This window comes from Brassica rapa, chromosome A01, assembly GCF_000309985.2.
Source record: "Brassica rapa cultivar Chiifu-401-42 chromosome A01, CAAS_Brap_v3.01, whole genome shotgun sequence".
Classification (NCBI taxonomy): domain Eukaryota; kingdom Viridiplantae; phylum Streptophyta; class Magnoliopsida; order Brassicales; family Brassicaceae; genus Brassica; species Brassica rapa.
In genome coordinates, this window is record NC_024795.2 from 17758014 (window position 1) to 17781784 (window position 23771).

Sequence of the window (23771 nt, forward strand, 5' to 3'; positions counted from 1 at the left end):
CAACAAGGAGACAGGCAAAGAGATAGGGTTCGTACGTTTTTGTATTAAATAATTAATATTTGCCGTGTTTTTAATTAATAAATGAAAGTAAAACACATGTTTTCCAAAGTCACCACTCATTAATGGCCATTCGTCCACCTTGGAGCCGTTGTTTCCTGCGAGAAATCATCACATATAAGACCTTCAAGTTTTGGGGTCAAATAGCCCAAAAACGAAGCCCAATACCATGTTTCCTTCTGAAATTAAAATAATATAGTATTCAATTTGTCTCTTACACGCACATCCGGCGTGCGTGTGTCGGTATTCCTGAGGCAAGTTTTTCTGGGCAAAACACAGCCTGGTCCCACGAATTTCAGCTCAAGATTGTTGGACAAAAAGGTTAAAACTGTCCACTTTTTCTTCTCTCTCCTACTAGGCAGGGCCGGGCCTGAGAAATTTTGGCCCAGAAGCAAACAAATTTTTTTTGGCCCATTATCTTTAAAAATCAGAAAAAGTGGCTAAAATAGAGGTCTGGAGGATCGAACTCTGCACCTCTCATGCGCGTCCCAGCGCTCTTACCAGTAGAACTAGTGTAACATTTACGTAATTGTTGACCCTTTAATAAATATATATCTTGTACGGCCCCAAGCACATGGTTTATGTGCCTCTACTCAGGTCCGGCCCTGCTACTAGGTTGCCCAACAACCTAATTAGAACATAGGTTTGCCCAAATTTCTAATTCAAACTTAAAAGTTGCCCAATCTTCTAAATTTCCCTATATTTTTTCCTTCCTTTATTTTTTTCTGATTTTCCTTTTTCCATGCGTTATAATTCATTTTTCACTTGATGTTCTCTTCCTTCGAATCTTTTCAGGTCATTTGTTCTTTTCATTCTATTTTTTTCCCAACAAAGTTCTTTTCATTCTATTCAATTTTATTTTAAGCTACCAGTTCCAGATTTTTTATTTACTTTGTTAGTAGATTTATTATTTCTTCTTTCAGTTATAATACTGTTGAGTTTAAATGTTCTTTTAAATGGTATCTTTATTAAAAGATATAAACACATTCATGCAAAAAATTTCAAAAGAAAAATATTCCATCCCCCCCTCCCTTCAAAATATTTTCTAGATCCTACACTGATAACGTAGTCCTTTCGTTGTGAGGGGTTGAATCCCCCATTAACGCTCTTATAATCTTGTATCATTGGACCAAAATCATGACCGTTCTTGTTCTGTCGAGAAAAGTGTCCACTAATTGGACCAAAAGTCATTTTCATTTTATCTTCAGTCTCACCCTCACGTCTTCGGTCTGTCCTTCATCTCTGCCTTGGTCCAATCTAATTATCGCTCTCACGGCAATGTTCTCCTTTCTCTCGCAATTACTCTTACAACTTTTTCTCTTCCGAAAGGCTCTGTGCTCCGTCTTTTGGGCTACCCTAGGCTTAGGTTTCTTTCAGGCCAGAGTAGATTTAGTTTAGGCTCTCTTAAAAGCAGTTACAAAATACTCCCTCTGTTTCATTATAAGGGTCGTTTTAGGTTTCGGCACACGGATTAAGGAAACAATTAATTTTGTACATTTTTTATAAAAAAAACACTATTACCTATACACCTAACCATATTTTAACCAATTGAAAAATAAATTTTGCATAAAATTAATAAATATTGCATTAAAAGTCGAAAACAATACTTATTTTGTAACAAATTTTTTTTTTAAACGACACTTAATATGAAACAGAAGGAGTAAACAGGAAAAAAAAAAGTCCTTTTCGACTTGAAATTTTATTTAAATTTTATTTACCCTTACATTAATACATTCTGACATCAGGAAAACTGAGTAAGACAAATTGTGGTACATCATTATTCAATGACAAACTAATAATTGTAAACGGTTAGTTATACTATTAATTACGAGAGAATGAAATGACATTGACTAATATACTAAGCTGCAGCCTAACATGCAGATTATGCATGTCGGCATGTAAGTATTGAATTGGACAGATAGTGGTACAACATTAGAGCATCTCCGACCTTAACACCAAATTTAGTGTTAAAATTATATAAAATTTGCTATTTAACTATCATACTAAGAAAAGGTCTTCGCTTCGTGCAGAAAAAATTTATATGAAAATTATTTAAAAAATATCGTATCAAAAATAAAATTTATATTCTTGATTGAATAAATATTTTTGGCCTTTAAATAATTTTTAAAAATTCTTTTCTTGATTATATAATTTGTTTACTGATGAACTAATTCCATCTTAAAATTATTTTAGTTCAAAAAAATCATTTATTGCATAAGAACCTAACATTTAGGCCGAAGAATCTCAGACCTACTATTTGGTTACAATGAAAATATGAGAGCTCGGTTTTATATTATTATTTAGCAATTTAAAGTTAAGTATGGTTATGAGAAGTTTACATTCACGTGCCAATCCAAAATATCTTCAATATTTTTCTCATTTTTGTGTCGTTTTTTTCATTTTGGTTATTGTTCGATATAAATATTGATTTTTGAGTTTATTCTCATTTCGTTATTTTGTTTTGGCTTGAGATTTAGAAAATGTATAAGATTTAAAATTATTAAAGATATACATATTTAGGTTAAGATCCGCTCCTTGAGCAGAATAAATATTTCATATTTATTACTTATTTTATATTTTTCTGCATATTATGAAATAATAATTATATATTAAATAACTAAGAAATCAGTTACTATAATGTAATAAATTGGCGTGCGCATATAAATCAAATGATCGCTCTTGTTTATTCGGAATCATTTTAGGGTAAATAAATCAAAACAATCAATTTTATCTATCATATATGATATATAACTAAATTTATATGATATTAACATAGATTTATAGTATACTTTTAATATGGATAGTTATTAAATGAGGTTTCTACTCATATGATTTTATGATTATTTTCATATTTGTATAACAAAACTTTACACCAACGATTTTTTTTTTTAATGTGGAATGTTTAGTGGTTTCAATAATTTATAATTATTTTAAAATAATGAATAATTCAAAATTAAAATATTAACCTTTCAATATATGTTCCACGTAGATATCAAAATATAATTATGTATTTTCATATGATGTATGTAGTTTAATTTAAACGATATATATATATATATATATATATATATATATATATATATATTAACATAAACACCTATTAAAATGAAAGTATTTATTCATATGATTTTATAATCATTGTATCTTATTATAGAAAAAATTTAAACCTTGATCACAAAAGTTTATGTGAGACTTTTAACAGTTTTAGTAATTTATACTCGTTTTGAAAAATTCAAAATACAACATATACAAAAATATCTAAATTTGTATTATATGATTAATGTAATTATGTAATTTATTTTAATAATAAATTTTTAAACAATAATTCTAGAAAGTATAAAGATTGTTAGCAAATATTTATTATTTAAAATCATTAATTGCCATATATTTCTTAATCACATTAGGTAATTCCGTAAGTTTTATTTAAGGAAAAAATTCCGCTTGATAAATTAATGGTCCATAATGGACATACTATATAATATAATATTTCCTGGAAATTTAATTTTGGACTAAAAAAATTTCAATTGATTCTTAAGCCCCACATAAGAAAAATTAGCATTTTAATTACGTGACAACTCAACTGAGCATTTTTTTAATTAATACAAACTATATGTTATAATTTTTTAAATGTTTCTCTATTAATATATAGGGGATTCTTTTTGTCATCTCTAACTATAACACCAAATTAGAGTTTGACCCGCACTCACGCGTGGAGGTTTATTTTTATTTTCTTATAAATATATATATTTATTCGCATAAGTGATATCCTATATTTTGAAATTTATTCTTTTAAATAATTGTTTAATATGAAATTTCTAAACCCAATAATTTTATAGTTAATATTGTGTAATTTTATTTTGTCTTGTAAACCATCAATTGTATCATCATAGTTTTAAAATATGATCTGTATATCTGCACAATTTTATTTTTATTTTTTATGGATCAAAATTTTATGATAATGTATAACAAAGTTTTTGTATATACTATTTAAAATATATGATGTTATATATTTTCTACTTTTCAATATTTATCATATTGAATTTACATTGGACTATTATATATACGAAAATATATGTAAGATAATATATTAATATATTGATTATAATTAAATAAATTATAATAATATAGCTTTTAAAATAATATTGTTCATTAAATATTTTAAAGCTAGGTAGAGAATTAATAAGAAAAAAAAAGAATCCAAAAGGTAGGTTAATTAAAATGGAATTAATTATAATGTATATATGGAATTACTAAAATAATTACCATATAATGTATGTATTTAATGACGAAATATATATATGGAAGTAATTATTTCCAAACACACATACACATGTAATAAAATAGGATAAGACAAAATATACTTTAAACATAGGTTTATTAACTATTTTTGTCATGAATTTTTAGTTAGAATTTGATTTTGGAAATGCTTAATTAAAGAGGAAAAGATAAATAATCCTAAAAGATAGGTTATTTAATAATTTCAGTGGCATAGAATGGTAAATAAGTTGAAAACTAAGGGTATTTTATTTTTGTATTTCTCTTTTAATAAAAAAGATATTAAACCAAAAATACTATTGTATATTATTTGATTTTTTCATTTTTAACTATTTTTATTTTTTTTGTTATTTGTGATTGATAAATAGTTGTTTTATCATACTTAGATATTAGGGCTTATTTGCATAATAACCATATTTTGAAGATAAATTAAGTGAATGACAATGATTTTGACATAATTAAATATCAGGTATTTAGGCTACAAACTCTCCGGTTTTTTCCCTTTACGTAACAAGTTTCCAATTGCAAATGGAAGAATAGGTAGTGTTGTTCTTTTTGTGGTGCATATCAAGCCAAAACTATTATCTATGAACGAAAAGAAAGTAGCCATATCTCTATGTTATTTATCAAAGAACATTTTTACTGTAAGTATAAAACGACTAATGTAAAATATGAACATGCTTGGAATAAATGGTTTATTCCATTTACCAATCCTGTAAATCCATCTGCAGAAAACAAACATTGAAGAAGGTGAAAGAATAAAAAGTTTAAATGTTATATTCCATATCAAATAAATAGTTTAAGATACCAACATTATTTCACCCTCTAAAATATAAATACTAAACCTTATCCTAATCCACCCAAACCCCTAAATATTAAACTCTAAACTCTAATATAAACCATAAACCCAATATAAAATCTAAATCCAAATAAAATGAAACAAAATAAATAACATAGTACATATTAATGCAATTATAAAATATTTATGATTGCATTGAATAAGTTAATGATGACTCCAACCATACCCCCTCACCTTCTAAATACTAAACCCTAAACTCTAATCATTAAATACTAATCCAAATATGTACTATTAAAACGGAATGAGTCTTAAAAAATCTACTTTTAAAAAATTACTGGACCTATTCATTTTTAGTCCAATCTATTAATTATAACCAAATATTATAACTAACCCCAAATATAGCAACCAAATAATGTCTCTAACATTTTAAAAATCTACTTTAACTCACTCAACCTTTTATATAAGGTCTTTCAATATACCACGTGACTATACAAACATTTAACATAACTCATATCATATGTTTCAAATAATTCACTCAACGTTTTGTTTAAACCAACTTCCTCTTGATATAAACGATTCTAAAAACTTTAACTGTTTAACACATAGGGTCATGTCAATTATATCTATTTTATTCTCTTCCATTATATCAAATATTTACAAAAGGTACGGTCCTGTTAAATATATATTAATCAAACTTTCAATATTATAATACATCAATATCTTTTTGTAGAATGTCATAATTACTAGAAATTCATGGGTTCAGATTTTTTTTTTTGTCATCGACTTTTACAGACTCATACTGACTCTGTAAACCAAACTGGGTGATCCGACTTCACAATAAAAATATTGATAATTCACGATTTTGAAAGTTATTTGTGTAGATATATATATATTTTATATATTTTTCACTTAAAAAATAATTTATACTATTAAAAAGAATCATTTAAAATCTAATATAAAAAGTTGTTGAAGTAATGTATAACTATTTATTATTTTTTCCCTACCATTCATTACCTATTCTAACCATATAATATTTTAAATATTTTTAACAATTCCTAATATTACTTTATAAGATGCTTTTTCTCTAAAATTATTTCATCAACCATGATTTTTCTACAATAAATTTAAAAATCTAATATAAAAAGGTTGTTGTACCCGATATAGACGAAGCGGGTCCAGATCTGTCAGGTATTTAAGATCAAAAAATTTAAAATATTCAAAAATCTGAAAATAATTGAAGCACAAAAAATATTTGAAACCCAAAAAATATACAAAAAATGTTCAAATGTTTAAAAAAAATCCAATTTTTTACTCGAAATCTGACCCGATGAACCAAAAATATCCAAACTTTTATTCGAATACCCAAATCTTAAAAATTTGAAATTTAACCCAAACCAAACCTATACTTTTAGGTTGGTTTCAGTTTATTTTTTTTTGTCAGGATAAAATGTCCAGGCCTAAGAGAAGGTTATATAAGAATGTACATATAATATCTCAAATAAAATAATTCGTAGATTATATAATTTTTTTAAAAAATTCTCTTCTTTGATATAATACGGTTTTATATTATAATATAATCTGAAAAACCCGCGCTTTCGAAGCGCGGGTCAAAATCTAGTATAACCCTTAAACCCAAATATAAAAATCTAAAAACTTACGACGAAATAACCCAATATGGAAATATAAACCTTAATGCAATGTCAACCTAATTTTTAATAAATTAAACCCAAATTTCAAAACGCCAGTAAGATGCATTACCATTCTACATGAGGCATATAGAATAGAAAATGTGAAAATGTAGTTGCAATCTAAGGATCATCTTAACATTTGGTAATGTTTGCCCCAATGTCAACCCCAATTGTACATAAACTAAACTCTATCAACTAATCACTAAACCCTACACGGAAATATAAACCCTACTCCAATGTCAACCCTAATCTTTCATAAACTAAACCATAGCCACTAATCACTAAACCCTACATGGAAATATAAACCCTAATCCAATGTCAACTCCAATCTTTCATAAACCAAACCGAAATTTTGAAATGCAAGTAACATACATTTCCATTCTACATGAGCATATTGAATAGAAAAGGTGAAAATGTAGTTGCAATCTAAAGATCAGGTTAACATATTTTTCAACTGTTGGTATGGCTACGCCTTCATGGAAGGTGGTAATGTTTGCCCTAATGTCAACCCCAATTGTACATAAACTAAACCCTATCAACTAATCACAGAAATATAAACCCTAATCCAAAGTCAACCCCAATATTTCATAAACTAAACCTTAACCACTAATCACTAAACCCTACACGGAATCCAATGTGAACCCCAATCTTTCATAAGCTAAACCCAAATTTTGAAATGCAAGTAACATACATTTCTATTCTACATGATCATATAACATAGAAAAGGTAACAAACGATATAGCACAATACATATATATTGTTCAAATTTTGAAGTGTATGATTATAGGAAATGGTTAATGCTTACACCAAATTTAGATTGATTGTAGCGAAAAGAAATGAAGATTGACGACATTAGTGAAAAGAGATGGATGAGACAACATCATATAAATATCATTCCCATTCAACATCACATTGTATTTTTTTTTTTTTGGTGCCATAATAAATTATATTCCATTTACGTTCAATATATTATTTATATTTACAAAATCATATACAGACTAATATAAAACACATGTATACACCAATACAAAACTCATATTAATAGAATATGAAACAACAACGAACAATTAAACCCTCTCTTTCAAGCATCGAATGAAATATGACTTACTAAATAGTATATTATATATTAATAAACATGGCAAATAAGAGAAGAGCCAAATTTGAAGGAAAGACCGTCTATTCCATTTCATAAAATAGTATATAAATACTATTACCGGTCCAACTCATCCATGACAAACCTGAAGAACAAAATGAAAATGATTACACACGTTAGTTTACAAGTTGGAAGGAAATGACAGCATGTGAGATAGGCTACTAGTATATGAATTACTTTATGCTTAGGTTAAATGTTTAGTTTTATCAATCCCAAATAGCCTATGCGAGTAAAAAAATAACATATGCAATTAGAATTGTACCATCTGATATAATATATAATTGATATATATGGAACGAAACATATGGTCAGAAGGAATGGAAAGCGAATAGTATATTAGTTCTGATACGATTCTACAAAAATAGCAGAGGAATGGAATGACAAGTAGTCAATCTCTAAAACTAAGATTTTCCATTTCAAATAGCACATGTTTCATAAAATATTCAATTTCACAGAGAACTAAACTTGTTTTATCGCAAAAGGGACTTTTCATTCCATAATCACTATCCCCTATTCGCAGTAAACAGATAAGTTCAATCCTAAATCAATTTGTTTACCGCAGCTTACCAACTTAGAATAGACTAGGGCCGAATCTATTCCAAATAGGAAAAATAACATTGAAATAATAGAATCTATGGCACAAAACAGAGAACTTACATATTACAATAGGTCTCAACCTAATCGCCGATATGAAAGAGATGAGGTTCTGGTGGTCGTTCACGCCGATCACACATACGAACTCTTCTCGCAACCAATTTCACAAGCGCAGACGATTTCCCCTTCGCAACGAACTTCTAGGAGTCGAAGAAACGCAGAGGAGGCCGACAGTGGCGACTGTGAAGAGAAAATTGGTGGGCTGGAAGAAGACCAGCAGTGGCGATTGTAAAAATCTGAAGATGTGAAGTCGAGTAAAGCCACGATTTACTTTTGTGGGATTAATAATTAACTTTTGTTTTATTTTTTAGCAGGTTGCGCCGGTGGAGGAAATGGGTATTACAGTATTAATATGTATGTGTAACGGCGTGAATATGTTTGTTAGGGATAATGGCTACTTGGTGAATTAGGCTTTTTGTGGTTATATGACCCAATTTCCCTAGATATTATGTTTGTTATTTCTTTGTAATTTTATGGTTATAAAATTTATTTACATTTATATTTATAAAATTTATTTATATATTTATTTTTTGGTTTAACAATATCATACCTATTATGTATTTATTTTTTATAAAATATTATATTAAAACTTAAAAACTATTAATTATGAAAAGAACATAACAAAATAATATATTTATTTTAATGAAATTTGTATTAGTTAGTAAGACAATGTTAACTGTATTTGAAGAATTTAATAGTATTACATAAAGTTATAATTATTTACTATTAATTATAATTTTGAAATAATGTAATATTATTAATTACTGATTAAATATACCCTAAATAAAAATTATAATTGATATTTTAGAATAAAAATATATTACAATATAAAGTAAATGATAATAATCATTTAGTGATTTATTACTTGAAAATAAAATAAAAATAAATAAAATATTATATTTTTAAAAAATATATATATAAAGAAAATGATAATAATCCATTAGTGATTTTTACTTGAAAATAAAAAAATATTTGAATTATGTAAAAATAATTTAAAAATACAAATAATACCGTATTTTTATATTTAGTTACGAATTTGAAATAATTAATAATAATAATTTAATTAAATTCTTAAATGAAACACAACAAAATATATTTTAAATATTTTGTGTGATGAATAGTGTTACACCAAATTCGGTGTAACATTATTTACTTTACCCCAAATTTAGTAGAATGGTGTAATTTTTGGTGTTTCATAGGAGATGAATATACAACAAATTTGGTGTTTTAGTGTCTCACTATAGTCGGCCTTAGTGTCTAGCAAGTGGTGGTTATAAACGCATAAAAGAAAGTAAAAAAGTCAAATAAATTCTATTAGAAAAGATTTTGTCACAAATATTAAAATTTAGGATTTTTAGTGATAATTAAACTCCATCAACTATTTTTGAATCGTAGAAAAAAACTCTCAACTAATTTTGTAATGTTTTAACCCCTCAACTTACAAACTGTTAACTTATGTCACCCTCCATATATAATTCTATAAAGGAAGGTGACTGGTCGCCACCAGCAACTAAGAGGGACAGTTTTAGAAATATTAAATATTTGGTATGCCAAAACACAATAATCAGCAAGAAAGGATGGTTATAGTGCTGTTGTGCACCCCTTATACCTCAGGTTCGACACACCCTATGGCATTTATGAGATGTACACCCATTAAAAGATTTTTCTGCATTCGCCACTGAAGGTGACATACGTTAAAACATTACAAAAATAGTTGAGAGTTTTTCTTTCGATTTAAAAATAGTTGAGGGATTTAATCACTAAAACAGATTTTTCCACAAATTGGTTTAACAAAAAAAAATAAGTTGATTTTTCTCTAGTTATCAAATATTTTTTGTTAACTAAGAACACTTTAGGTTAGACAAAATAATTGTAAACCGACTGTGGGACAGTCTTAGCCTAAGTACATAAATAACGGGACTGTAAAATCCAACTAAAAAAATTGGTTATCGGATAATACGGATTCCAAGTAAGAAATTTTGATTCACAACCGTTGCAAAATTATATGAAAAGAAGATAGGGTCTGTTGGAACTAGTCAAATATATTCTTTTTGTAGAGAATGAGTTAGGCCATTGAAAATGTCAAAGCATCCTTACAAAGGATTTCTTAAGATTCCTCACCAAGCCGGGCACCTAATGACGGGTTTCATATTTGGCGTAGTTAAATATCACCATCAAATGGCCAAACTCATTTTCTTAACTAGTTCTCGCACATCCGATTTTCTTTTCGTATAATCCCGTAATAATTGCTAATCAAACATTTCTTATTTGGAATCCATATAATCCGATAAACAAATTTTCTTTAATCTGAACCCACATGATCAAACATTTCTTACTTGGAACCCACGATAAACAAATTTTCTTTAATCCGAACCCACATGATCAAACATTTCTTACTTGGAACCCACATAATCCGATGAACTTACATTTTACAGTCATTTTGTCCAATCCAAAGTGTTAGTTAAGACAAATATTTGATACTTAGAGAAAAACCAACTCATTTATTCTTTATTTAAATCAATTTATTTAAAATTTGTTTTAGTGATTAAAACTCTCAACTATTTTTTAGTCGGAAAAAAACTCATTGATTAAGTTATTAATGTTTAAACCCTCAACTTATAAACCGTTAACGTCTGTAACCTTCCGTTACAGAATTTTGGACAGATGGTGACACACGTTAATAGTTTGTAAGTTGAGGATTGAAACATTAAAAAATTAGTTGAAGTTTTTTACTATTCAAAAATAGTGGATGGTATTTATCACTCAAAACCCTAAAACTTCCATTTTTGTATATGTATAGTTATAAAATATATATTCACAAAATATTTAAATGTTCAACAAATTTTTAGTATTCAATAATTGAAGTTTTCTTGGAAGGCCACCGAAGAGATTATAAATCATAGGTTCAGAAAATCCATATATATATATATATAAAGAGAAGAAAAAAAAACAGAAAATAGAAAGAAAAAAAAACTAGAAGTAAGCACTGAAGCGAATTGGTAAGTCTCACTTTTTCATCCGTGAAGATTCTGTTCGAATTTTCTAATATTTGGTCTTGTTTGACACTCATTATTGCTTTAATGACTATGTTATCTGCGTCTTTTGGTTTAAAATCAAGAACTGACATGAGAATTAATTAATCTGCAGATATCAGAAATTACAGTATTTGGTTTGATTACAGAATGTCTAACCATTCAGCTCCATTGTTAGCTAGGGAGCATATAGATCCCATGGATCAAGACTTGAACCAAAACTCATTAACTTCTTCAAGAAAAAGAAGATTGCGTCGTTGTAGAAGCGCTCCTCGGGGTGATTGTATGTACAATGATGATGAAGATGTCAAAACCGACGAACCACCTCCTCATCGGAGTATAATCCCAATGTTCAGGGATCTAAACCCGAATCTCAGGGAAGTGATCTTGTTCTTTGTTTTATACCTAACCACTGGTACACTCTGTTTCTACCTCGTGAGAAACCAGATCTCCGGTAATAAGACCAACGGTGTGTTGGATGCCGTCTATTTCTGTGTTGTAACAATGACAACCGTTGGATATGGTGATCTTGTCCCTAGTAGTTCAACCTCAAGGCTACTTGCTTGTGCGTTTGTCTTTTCGGGAATGGTCCTTGTGGGTCACCTTTTAAGTCGAGCAGCAGATTACTTAGTGGAGAGGCAAGAGACTTTGCTTGCTAAGGCTTTCGATTTGCGCAAAACAGTTGGTCCAACAGAAATTCTCAAGGAGTTGCATACTAAGTTGAGACACAAATGCTATGTGACATTTCTTGTCCTTGTAGTTCTCGTCCTTGTCGGTACGATTTTCCTTGTAATGTTTGAGAAAATGCCGGTTATTGAAGCTTTCTACTGTGTTTGTTCCACCGTTACAACATTGGGTTATGGAGATAGGAGCTTTAACTCGGGAACCGGACGTCTTTTCGCTGTGTTTTGGATTTTGACGAGCACGATATGCTTGGCTCAGTTTTTCCTCTATGTAGCTGAGCTAAATGCAGAAACCAAACAGAGAGAGTTAGTGAAATGGGTTTTAACAAGGAGAATCACAAACAATGATCTCGAAGCAGCTGATCTTGATGGAGATGGAGTTATCGTGTGAGACATCAGACAAATTCTCTCATCTTGTTTCCTTTAACTTCTTCTTATCTTTGTCTTTTGTGCCTTGCAGAGCTGCGGAGTTTATATTATATAAACTAAAAGAAATGGGGAAGATTGATGAGGAAGATATTGATGGGATATTGCAAGAGTTTGAGCAACTTGATTACGATGATTCGGGAACTCTGACGAATTCTGATCTCATTCTTGCTCAAACCACGTCTTAGATACAAAGGTAAGCATACTTCTTTAGTTATTATACCTGCACACGACCAAACAAAAATCAAAAAGAATGTACAGTTTTGGGTCTGTGTGTGTGTGTGTGTTTTAATGTAATGCCACACACTCAGTTTTTTATTGTTACTTGATGCGTAAGTTTACATATATACTGTGTATATGAGTTTACACAAGTACTGTGTATATGAGTATACACAAGTACTGTGTATATGAGTTTACACAAGTACACAGATTGGTTTTCTCGAAGGACAGGTGATAATGATGGTTTTATTGCTTTGTAATTTCTGGCATTCTGATAGATAAAAGACGCTACAGATGATGACGTTGTCCCTAGGATCTTACTTTTAACCTTAACAGTTCCTTCCAGTTCAATATTTTCTTTATATCAAACTAGTTGTCTTACAAATCAATATTAACTTGAAAACCGATTTTAAAAACTAATATTTTAGATAACTTAAATAAAGGGGTGAATTTGCCAAATAACCAAGTTTGGAATAGAAATTAAGCCAATAGCATTGATCTTGACATTAGAATTTGCCAAATAACCAAGTTTGGAATAGAAATTAAGCCAATAACATTGATTTTGACATTATTAATCTAATAACATTTTGTCTATGATTGAGTCGGTTATACCCTCTCTTTTGACAGGTACTGGTGAAAGAAGAAGAGTGTGGATGACATCGTCAGTTATAGTTATGGCTAGAAATGAAGCACAATTATTATAATTCCATCATGTAGTGAAAACCACACCAAACATTTATTTACCATATATTTATTTATTATAGTATGCAATTTATGTAAAGATGGAGATCAAAGTAAGAAATTGAAAAAATTACACAAGTGTGAGTGAAGGCTCTTTTTTCTCTCCCAGCCACAGTTCCCAAGACTGGTCCCTAACCAACGGTCCGTAGCCTCTCTCCACGCTTAGCAAACCGAATCTCTTCCTCTTCGGGCAAAAACTCAACTCAAAGTACATCTACTTTTGAATTATTACCCTTTTTGGGTTTGTCTGTTGGACAAAAGAAGCTTCTGATCTCTTACCCACCGGGTTCTTCCCCCGACCCGGGTCGGAGGGACCGTCTCACCACCGTCGTTCGCCGCTGCCTCGACGGAAACATAATGAACCTTCCTCACCGCTGTTCCACCATGTTTCTCTCCAGCTCTTTCAAACTCGCTTGAACCTTGCTGGAACTGTGGAACTAGATACCTTCCTTGAAGCTTTGTGAAAAGTCTACAAACTCTCTTCCTCCGTCTCCTTGCTCTATTCTGAGAATATCTCCTTGTCCCCCGTAACTACTAAGTGACTACAACGCCCCTACCCAAGTCAAAATGAGTCATCGCTACTCAAGGGAAGAGAAGAGGAAATGGGTCTCTACTTCAACCCAAATAAACCGCAAACCCCCAGTCCCAATCCCGGACTCGAACACTGCTGCTCTGATTGAAGAAAACAAGTTTACCCTAATTGGGAGAGTAACAAACCCTGCAGTCCAGAACACAAAGGCTCTTGTGGAGTTCTTCCTCCAACACTGGAACGTCGTCGGGCGTATCACCGGGAGGGAGTTAGGACCTCAGATGTTCCACTTCCGTTTTGAGAACGAAAAAGACCTACTCACCATCCTCAATAAGGCCCCTTTCCATTTCAAAAGATGGATGTTACTCATTCAACGTTGGGAACCAGTGGTCTCGGAAAAGTTTCCTGCATACCTACCTTTCTGGATTCAAGTAAATGGAGTCCCACTCCATTACTGGTCAGATGAAGCCCTAAGAGCCATTGGAAAAGAACTGGGCCAGGTGGAAGATTGTATTCCAACCCAAGCTCGTGTTCGAGTACTCATCAATGGTCTCAAACCACTGGAGATGATTAGAGACTTTAGCCTACCCTCAGGAGAAATCATTCAAGTAGAGTTTGATTATGAGAACCTTCAAAAGCACTGCTTTTCTTGCTACTCGCTCTCCCATGAAAAAGACGATTGCCCTCTATTGGTGCACTCTCGTGATCGAGACAGAAGCCCCAGAAAAATAGGTATCTCCCAAAGGAACACAATGGCTCGCCTTGATGAAAAAAGAAAGTCATATGAAGAACGAAGAAGAGATAAAGGACACCATGTCCAACTATCTAGAGATATCTCTCTACCTTACTCAAGAAGAAACGAGTATAACGATCGTAGATCAGAATCTAGATACAACTCCCGCCCCCGACATACCAACGAACCAGTAACCAGCGAATTCCGTAGAGGTAGGGAGGACTATACTATAGGGAGACAAAACTCGAGAGACTCGGGTGCTCGAACTGGAAGCAAAAGCAACTATCTAACCTTTGATGCCCCACCTATGGCTGCTGGTGGACAAGACAGAGGCAGAGGTAGCGGGGAAATAAGGCGTGAAAACAGTCGAGCCCATTGCCAGGACTCAGGTTCCAAAACCATTCAATCTCCTGCAGTGCCAGCTCTGACTCCTCACTCAACAGATTTAAGAAGAGGTCTCCCACTAAGAGAGGAAGAAGAAGTTTCAGGTGATCAAGTATCCACTGATAGACGGCCAGCTAAGGACAGACTTGCCTTACCGGTAATCCCACATTCAACAGACCAAAGGAGAACACTGGCTCTAAGAGATGATGGAGATGATACTGGAAATAGAGGCCAGTTTTCTACTGATAGACCCTCGGCGAAGACAAGATTATCATTGCCCTCCAATGGGAAATCAAGACTTGGAAATCAAGCAAACTCTACAGGCTCAAGCCGCCTACAAGACATAGAGATACAATATCTGGAAGAGGTTATTCAACCAGTAGGACCTGGAACCATTACTCGAGCGTCAGGCTCCAGGCCTCCGGGAGATCCGGGTTCACCTCCAGGCGAGAGATCTCCGATAAGAACTCTCAGCGAAGATAGAAGACATGTCTCCTTACGCCTGGGACCCCAACCTCTACCTCTCCAGTATGACAGCCCCAGCATTCCTGAAAGGCCCACAATTGTCACGAGAAGCGTGGCAAATAAAAAGGCAGGGAAGTTGCCACAGAAGAAGCGATACAACCTCAGTCCTTTGCAAGGAATTAGCTTGAAGAAAAGGAGAGTTACAAAAACACAGAGCTCTCCCAAAAGAAGGACACAAGCTGGTGCACCAACACCAACAACCTTAGCTCGCCAGCAAAGACCCCCGAAAACCAACATCATTCCTGGGATAAAGAGGAAACAGAAGGATTTTCGGGTCAATCCAAGCGCTCTTCCTTAGCGCTGCTCAGCTGGAACTGTCAAGGAATTGGGAGCACTTTGACAGGCCAGCGTATCAGGGAATTCAAGAAACGAATATCCCCAGAAGTTATTTTCCTTATGGAGACAATGAATCAAGACGAAGTCGTGCTCCGACTATTCCAAAAAACGGAATATACAAGCCACTTCACAGTACCACCAAGCGAGACGGGAGGAGGAGGCTTATCACTGTCATGGAAATCAGATGTTCAGGTGGATATACTCTCTTCCTCTCCAAACTTCATTGATACATCGATTGCAATGCACCAGAGAACTATGTTTGTCTCTTTCATATATGGATCACCTCGTTCAGAAAATAGAGCCGAATTCTGGAACCAGTTGACGGAACTTGGTCTAGGAAGAGATGAAACAGCTTGGCTTATCGTGGGCGATTTTAATGACCTGCTAGACAATTCCGAAAAAGTAGGGGGACCTCTACGTTGGGAGGGATCTTTCCTAGCTTTCCGAAGTTTTGTCTCACAAATGGGCCTTTGGGACCTTCAACATGCCGGGAACTCTCTATCATGGAGGGGCAACCGCTACAGCCACTTTATCCAATCCAGATTGGATAGAGCAATGATAAACTGTAAGTGGGCTGAGAACTATCCCTCGGGCTGTTGTGAATACTTGAGATTCGAGGGGTCAGATCACAGGCCTATCTTAGTCCACCTCAACCAAAGCACAGCCAAAAAGCGCGGCTTATTTAGGTTTGATAGAAGATTAAAAGACAAGCCAGAGATCAAGGAACTTGTGGAGGCAAATTGGACATCTATGTCATATGAGTCGGTTATCTCTAAGATATGCAGAATCCGACGAAAGATTATGGAGTGGGCCAAGCTCCAAAACAGAAACAGCAAGGAGCTTATACTGACAACACAGGGGAAGCTAGAAGAGGCGTTATCAAGCACCACTCCCGACCCGGTAGCAATTGGAATCCTATCGCAGGAACTCGAGAAAGCATACATCGAGGAAGAACAATATTGGAGACAGAGAAGCAGAATCCAATGGTTGCACAGTGGCGATCGCAACTCTGGATTTTTCCATGCTATTACAAGGGAAAGAAGAACGATAAACAAGTTCTCTGTCATAGAGGACTCCACGGGCAAACCACAGTTTGAGGAAGACCACATTTTCAAGGCGATCACCGACTACTATCATGAGCTATTCTCTTCGCAACGGACACCAGCGCTACAAGTAGTCGATGACGTCCTTTCTCCTGTCATCACAACTGAGATGAATAATGCCTTGATTAGGATTCCAGAAAAAGTTGAGATCAGACAAGCCGTTTTCTCTATCAACCCGGATAAGGCCCCGGGCCCAGACGGTTTCTCTGCGAGTTTTTACCAGGGCTTTTGGGACATCATAGGAGAAGATGTAACGGCTGAGATTGTAGCGTTCTTCACCTCTAACATTCTCAACGCCCGGTATAACGAAACCCATGTCAAACTGATACCGAAATCGAGAGGAGCCAAGACAGTTGCTGACTATCGCCCAATTGCCTTATGCAGTACACACTATAAGATCATTGCTAAGGTCCTTACTTCTAGGCTTCAACCAGTGCTTCAGACCATCATCACCAAGAACCAATCTGCCTTTGTGAAGGGACGAGCAATCTCTGATAATGTGCTCATTACTCACGAGGTTCTCTACTATCTACAAACCTCGGGTGCAAGAGTACGATGCTCAATGGCGGTTAAAACCGACATGAGCAAGGCGTACGATAGGATCGAGTGGAGTTTCTTGGAGAAAGTCCTCTCAAAGCTAGGCTTTCATTCCATCTGGGTAGGATGGATTATGGAGTGTATCCGGACAGTATCATACTCCTTCCTGGTGAATGGAGCAGCCCAAGGGAAGGTTACCCCTTCAAGGGGAATTCGACAAGGAGATCCCCTGTCTCCTTACCTCTTCATACTCTGCACTGAAGTACTTTCAAAGCTCTGTTACAAGGCCATGGAAGATGGAAAAATGGCGGGAGTTAAAGTGGCTAGAGGATGCCCACCGATAAACCACTTGCTCTTTGCCGACGACACGATGTTCTTCACCAGAACAAACGTGCCCAGTTGTGTAGCTCTAAAGCGCATCCTAACCTTGTACGAAGACGCCTCGGGCCAGTGTATAAACCTCCTTAAATCGGCAATAACCTTCTCAGCCAAAACTCCTAGTGAAGTGAAGAACAGAGTGAAGAATTTCTTCGCCATTCAAAACGAAGGTGGAGTTGGGAAATATTTAGGCCTCCCGGAGCATTTTGGAAGGAAAAAAAGGGACATTTTCGCCAACCTAATCGATAGGATCAGACAACGCTCCATCAGCTGGTCCACAAGATTCTTATCGAGCGCAGGAAAACAGGTCCTCCTACAAGCAGTCTTAGCAGCGTTACCCACCTATACGATGTCATGCTTCAAACTCCCCATCTCGATTTGTAAGCAGATTCAAAGTGTCCTAACTCGCTTCTGGTGGGACGCCAAGCCATCGGTTCGTAAAATTTGTTGGGTGTCGTGGGAAAGACTCACAAGACCGAAGAGTGTTGGCGGCTTGGGTTTTCGAGAAATCGAACAATTCAACAATGCTCTCCTCGCAAAGAACGCATGGAGGATCCTGAAAGACCCTCATTCCCTACTAGGCCAAACCTTGCTTGGTAAATACTGCCCTAACTCCAACTTCCTTGATTGTGTTGCCCCTGCCTCAGCTTCCCATGGTTGGAGGAGTGTCCTTGCAGGCAGAGAGGTCCTCAGTCAGGGTCTGGGCTGGGTTGTGGGGAATGGAAAGGACATTGGCGTTTGGACAGAACCCTGGCTCAGCCTCGAGAAACCAACAACCCCCATAGGACCTCCGACACGGTCCAATGCCAACCTCTGTGTTGCAGACCTTCTCCTGCCTAACTCTACGGAGTGGAACGTCCAAGCAATAAGAGACCATCTGCCTCAGTATGAGGATGTTATAAGGTCGCTAATCCCGAGTGAGTGCAATATGAAGGATGAGCGGGTGTGGCTTAATGACAAATCAGGTGCATACACTACAAAGTCTGGCTATGCGCTGACAAAAATCAACAAGGATGCCGACCCAGATGATCTTTTTGACTGGAAGAAAAGAGTATGGTCTATCAACACGTCCCCAAAGCTTAAACACTTACTATGGAAGGCCAATGCAGGTGCTTTACCGGTTGGAGCTGCACTGCAGAGCAGGGGCATAGATGTTGACGAGAAGTGCAACAGATGCGGAGCTGTTGAAACAGAGATACATGTTCTACTGCACTGCCCCTATGCCACTGAAGTCTGGAACAACATTCCTTGCCTTGACGCCCCATCCTCCCTCTCACAACCCCCAATGTCGATACCAGAATTGCTTGATAGCTGCAGTAGAATAATTACCTTACCTCCAACAGGGCTCGGGGCCACTCCCATCTTCCCGTGGGTATTTTGGACCCTTTGGACCAATCGAAACAAGCTACTTTTCGAAAGTAAAGCATACACTGTTGAGGAATCAGTGCTTAAAATCTTGCAGGACTCAAGAGCTTGGAAGGTGGCTCAAGAGTCAAAACAAAATCCCCAAGTGCCACAGAATGTGGATCCTTCTCGTCCTGTGTTTAATGTTCAAACCCCTACTCATTTGTCTGTTCCAGGTTCTACGTGGAGTGTCTTCTCGGATGCTGCTTGGGAACCTACCTCTGGAAAATGCGGAATGGGATGGCATTTCCGTGACAACTCGGCCTCACCATCAGGCAGCTCCTTTGCAAAACGCCTTGCAGTTCCCTCAGCCCTTGTAGCAGAGGCATTGGCGTTAAAGGCCGCTCTTTCATCAGCGGTTACTCGTGGCATTGATTCTCTCAGAGTCTTCTCTGACTCCAAATCGCTTATTGATCTTCTTGCCACCAAGAAGAACCATATTTGGATTCAAGGAATACTCTTTGATATCCACTATCTATCGCTCTCTTTTAGATTTATCTCTTTTCAGTTCATCCCGCGTGTGGGAAATACTTTGGCAGATACTCTTGCGAAATCGGCCTTGCGCTCCCTAATCAACTCTCCGTCTGTGGATGAGTGAAGTACGATGTTTATTTAAGTAATCAAGTATGGTTTCGATCAAAAAAAGTATGCAATTTATGTTAGTGCAACTAAACTTTACTCTAAACTTAAACTTCTAAAGCATGCAATTTTTGATACTGCAATTTATGATAGTGCAATTAACCATTCACAGTAAAGCGTGAATCAAATTAGAACACTTTTGCAATGGGCCAAAAATGTAGATCCTAAAACTCACACTAAGTATTTGAGAGTGTTTGTTTGTAAACGATTAGGGAAAATAGACTTATGGACATCAATATCCTTAGAACACACCGATGTAATCAGACTCATGTTGACGAAAATGGACTGTAATGACTATAATAAGTCTACAAATTTTGTGTTGATATTTGAAACAAAACTAAAACAAGAATAAAAGAATAAGTGAGATCGAAGTGTTTAGGGCTGAGAGTTTGAGGTCGAGGTATATGTGTGTGTATGTGATCATGAATGAATTTCCTTCCTCTCTTGATCTCCGTTCTTTATATACTTCTCCAAGTTATTTAACACCTCCGATATATTCTCTGTTCTTGTTTATTTGATTCCAACAATCTCGAGGGCTTGGTTGTTGCCGAGAATATCGAAAGTCTGTAAAGCCTAATTTAGTTGACCAAGTTATATCCTCACGCTGCGACCTTGACGACCATCGACTTCCCGGTTTGTTTGGTTCGAGATCGAGGTTGAACCTTTGTCATCTTTGATCCCTTCGTACTGCATGCACCACTCCCAATGGGTACAGAATCCGGGTCCAACAATGATAAAATAGCATCCTCATGTGTCATAGTTTTGTCGACATGTAGTTCGGATTGAAAGGAAAAATGTATCCAGAGTGCGATGTGCAGAGCTTCCGCTTCTATTGCATTGAGATCGATCTTCTATAAAGATAATTCTCAATTCTCTACAGATGGTGCCAGTTGTATAATCTGAATTTGATATGTACTGAAGTTCACACAATTTCAATGGTGGACTTAGGAGAAGTCTTCGTACTGAGATCTAAGCTAGAAGAATGAGTATAAAAGAGGTTATATAAATTGTAGTTGAAACCGGTTAGATGCTGCCTATGTACCCTTTAAATAGGAATCAAGTCAATGGTAATTTATTAAAAAAGAGACAAGTTGCTAGAGTGGCATTTATGAGAGAGAACTAGGTCTTTTGGGCCTTGGTGGAAGGCTGCCTAAATCAATGTCCATATACCTAGATGATAGGGTAGAAGATATTCATTGATGATAGGCGATGTGCCTAGATGAGTCTCTCAGTCTTGTCTTCCCTCTAGACTTAAAAAGTCTTTTATTTATATAGAATGATGCCTCTTTCTTTTCCTCCAACGGTTTTTGGCCAACTTTTTTTGGTGATTTTCCATGTTTGAAAATGGGCAAAAATCATTGTTTAAAGGCCTTGTTAAGGGAGCAAAGCCTATCTCCAAAAAATTATGTTTTGCATGAGATTTTAATGCAAACAAATTATTTTTCATAATGATTTTCTTATAAAAAAATTATTATGAAAAATTAATGGAGTGTATAATTAATTATTATACAGAATCAAGCGAGTTTTATAAAAAAAAAATCATTTTACATAACCAATCAAATTTCACATAAAATTTATTTTACAGAATCAGTTGAGTTTTACTCTCTTGTACAAGTTTCTGCTTCGAGCTCATGCCAAGCAGCAGCTTAAACTCCATCACAAGAGACTGAAAAACTACAATAGGTCAAGAGAAAATATCTTACCAAAACAGTCAATTCTAAGAGATGTATACTTACAAGAAAGTTCAGAAGCATATGCAACTTTTGCGGGTACCGGTGTAAGTAACTCTCAGTACACTCTGCTCAACTTGTTTCCCCACCTCTGCACTGAACTGCAAAGTTGCATTGGGCGAAAAAGAAACACCATATTTAAGGAAACAAAAAACCAGATATTGGTTTTATCAACAAAATAAACAATAGGAATCAGTACCATCTCATGAGTAACTTCGTTTGCCGTGACTCCAGGAGTAGCTATTACACTTTGAATTAAAACTTGTCATTTCTGTGCATATCAGAAGGAGTCTCATTTAGAGCTTGCATGGTCACTAGACAAACCAGACAATTATTCATCAAATTCATAATCCTAATTCCAGATTTCGCAACTGAAATTAAAATAAACAAATATATATATATATATATTTATATATCCAACTCGAGAGAAAATGATCAAAAAACAGACCATGAACTTTAGAAATCGACCTTGGAAGAACAACTCCACTCGTATGCCTAACGGAATAATTTCCCGGATTGTTCAGCTTAACTTAAAGAAAGAAAAGACCCGAGAAGCCTTAGAAACCCCAGAGATAATCACAACAATTGCCGATTCAAAACCTAATTGTGAATTATTACCTTAAAGGCTACATTATTGTCCATCTGGTTCTTCAAGTAAAAATAGCAAGAGATAGGCTTCTCCAATTCAACTACATCAAACCAGAGAATAAAATTATTTAACATAGTAACTCAAAAAAGTAAAAATAAAAACGGAGCAAGAAGACATGCAAAATAATTAAAAGTCAAAATAAAGGCTTACAAGGGAATTGAAGGGTCATAGGCACGATTGTGAGAAGCTCCTTGTTTGTCATCCCGACAGCGACGATTGGTCTGGTTATCTACTTTCTCACGTTGCTAGTCATAACAAGTTTTATATAGGTCAGGATTATAGGTACGTATGAGATGGCATGTTGATGGGTTTTATTATGTAGTGAACATCGTTTGGTTTGCTCATATATAAAAGATTCATTGACTTACTTAACGTACAAGACCATATATCATTAGTCTTATTATAACATATGATATTTTTAACGTTGGATAATATGCTATTACTACAAGAAATTTACGGATGATTATACAACAAACAATTATACTTGACTTATAAAAAATCATGTCTGACTAGATATGTTAAATTCATGGTTCGGGTCTGAGCCTCTTTTGTTTAGTATAAATCAAGTCCTATTTTAACCATAATCCTATATTAATGCATGGTTAGGATTGATATCAGGGTTATCCCATTTTATTTTTATACAAGTCAACAATTGTTTGTATATCAATTTCAACCAAAGTTTACATATTTAAAAAAAAAAGAACTCCAGATATGATCATACAAATGGAAACAATCTCTTTTACTCATTTTTTTGTCTTCAAGCTCTAAGCATAAAATTTAAAAACTTAAAATGTGATATGAATCGTAACATCCATTGCTCTCCTCCAAGCAACAACACTAGCTCCTCTCTTCCAACTAGCAACAACACCTGCTCTACTCCAAGCTCCACTCTGCAGCAACAACATAGTAAAAGATGATCATGAAGAGTTGCTTGAGAATAATTATGGTAACTTAAACCCAAAACAGAAGAGTTGCTACATTTGAAACAAGAACTTAATACGACTACAAACCACAACCTCTACTTAGTAAAACATACTACAGTCTACAGAATACACCAAGGTGATAAGCATCATCATACTTCAGAGAATCACATATTC

At 34.6% G+C, this 23771-nt stretch overlaps 1 protein-coding gene across 4 annotated transcripts; it reads left to right on the top strand.

Moving 5' to 3' along the window:
• The first annotated feature begins 4188 nt into the window (after nt 1-4188).
• Nucleotides 4189-16251, top strand: LOC103828963 (two-pore potassium channel 1). Of its 4 annotated transcripts, XM_018656568.2 has the most exons (4): nt 4189-11625; nt 11774-12728; nt 12802-12963; nt 13614-13811. In XM_018656568.2, exons 2-3 carry the CDS (start codon nt 11809-11811, stop codon nt 12953-12955), a joined length of 1074 nt encoding a protein of 357 aa, XP_018512084.1. In that variant the 5' UTR covers nt 4189-11625; nt 11774-11808; the 3' UTR covers nt 12956-12963; nt 13614-13811. The 4 variants fall into 4 exon arrangements, with proteins under 4 accessions (XP_018512084.1, XP_033133629.1, XP_009102856.1 ...); XM_009104608.2 differs by lacking the exon at nt 13614-13811 and having other exon boundaries at nt 4191-11625; nt 12802-13243; XM_033277735.1 differs by lacking the exon at nt 4189-11625 and having other exon boundaries at nt 12501-12726; nt 13614-16251.
• Nucleotides 16252-23771: the final 7520 nt, after the last annotated feature.

Coding starts and splice junctions, on each gene's coding strand:
- LOC103828963 (XM_033277735.1), top strand. CDS start 14,295: ATGAGTCATCGCTACTCAAGGGAAGAGAAGAGGAAATGGGTCTCTACT.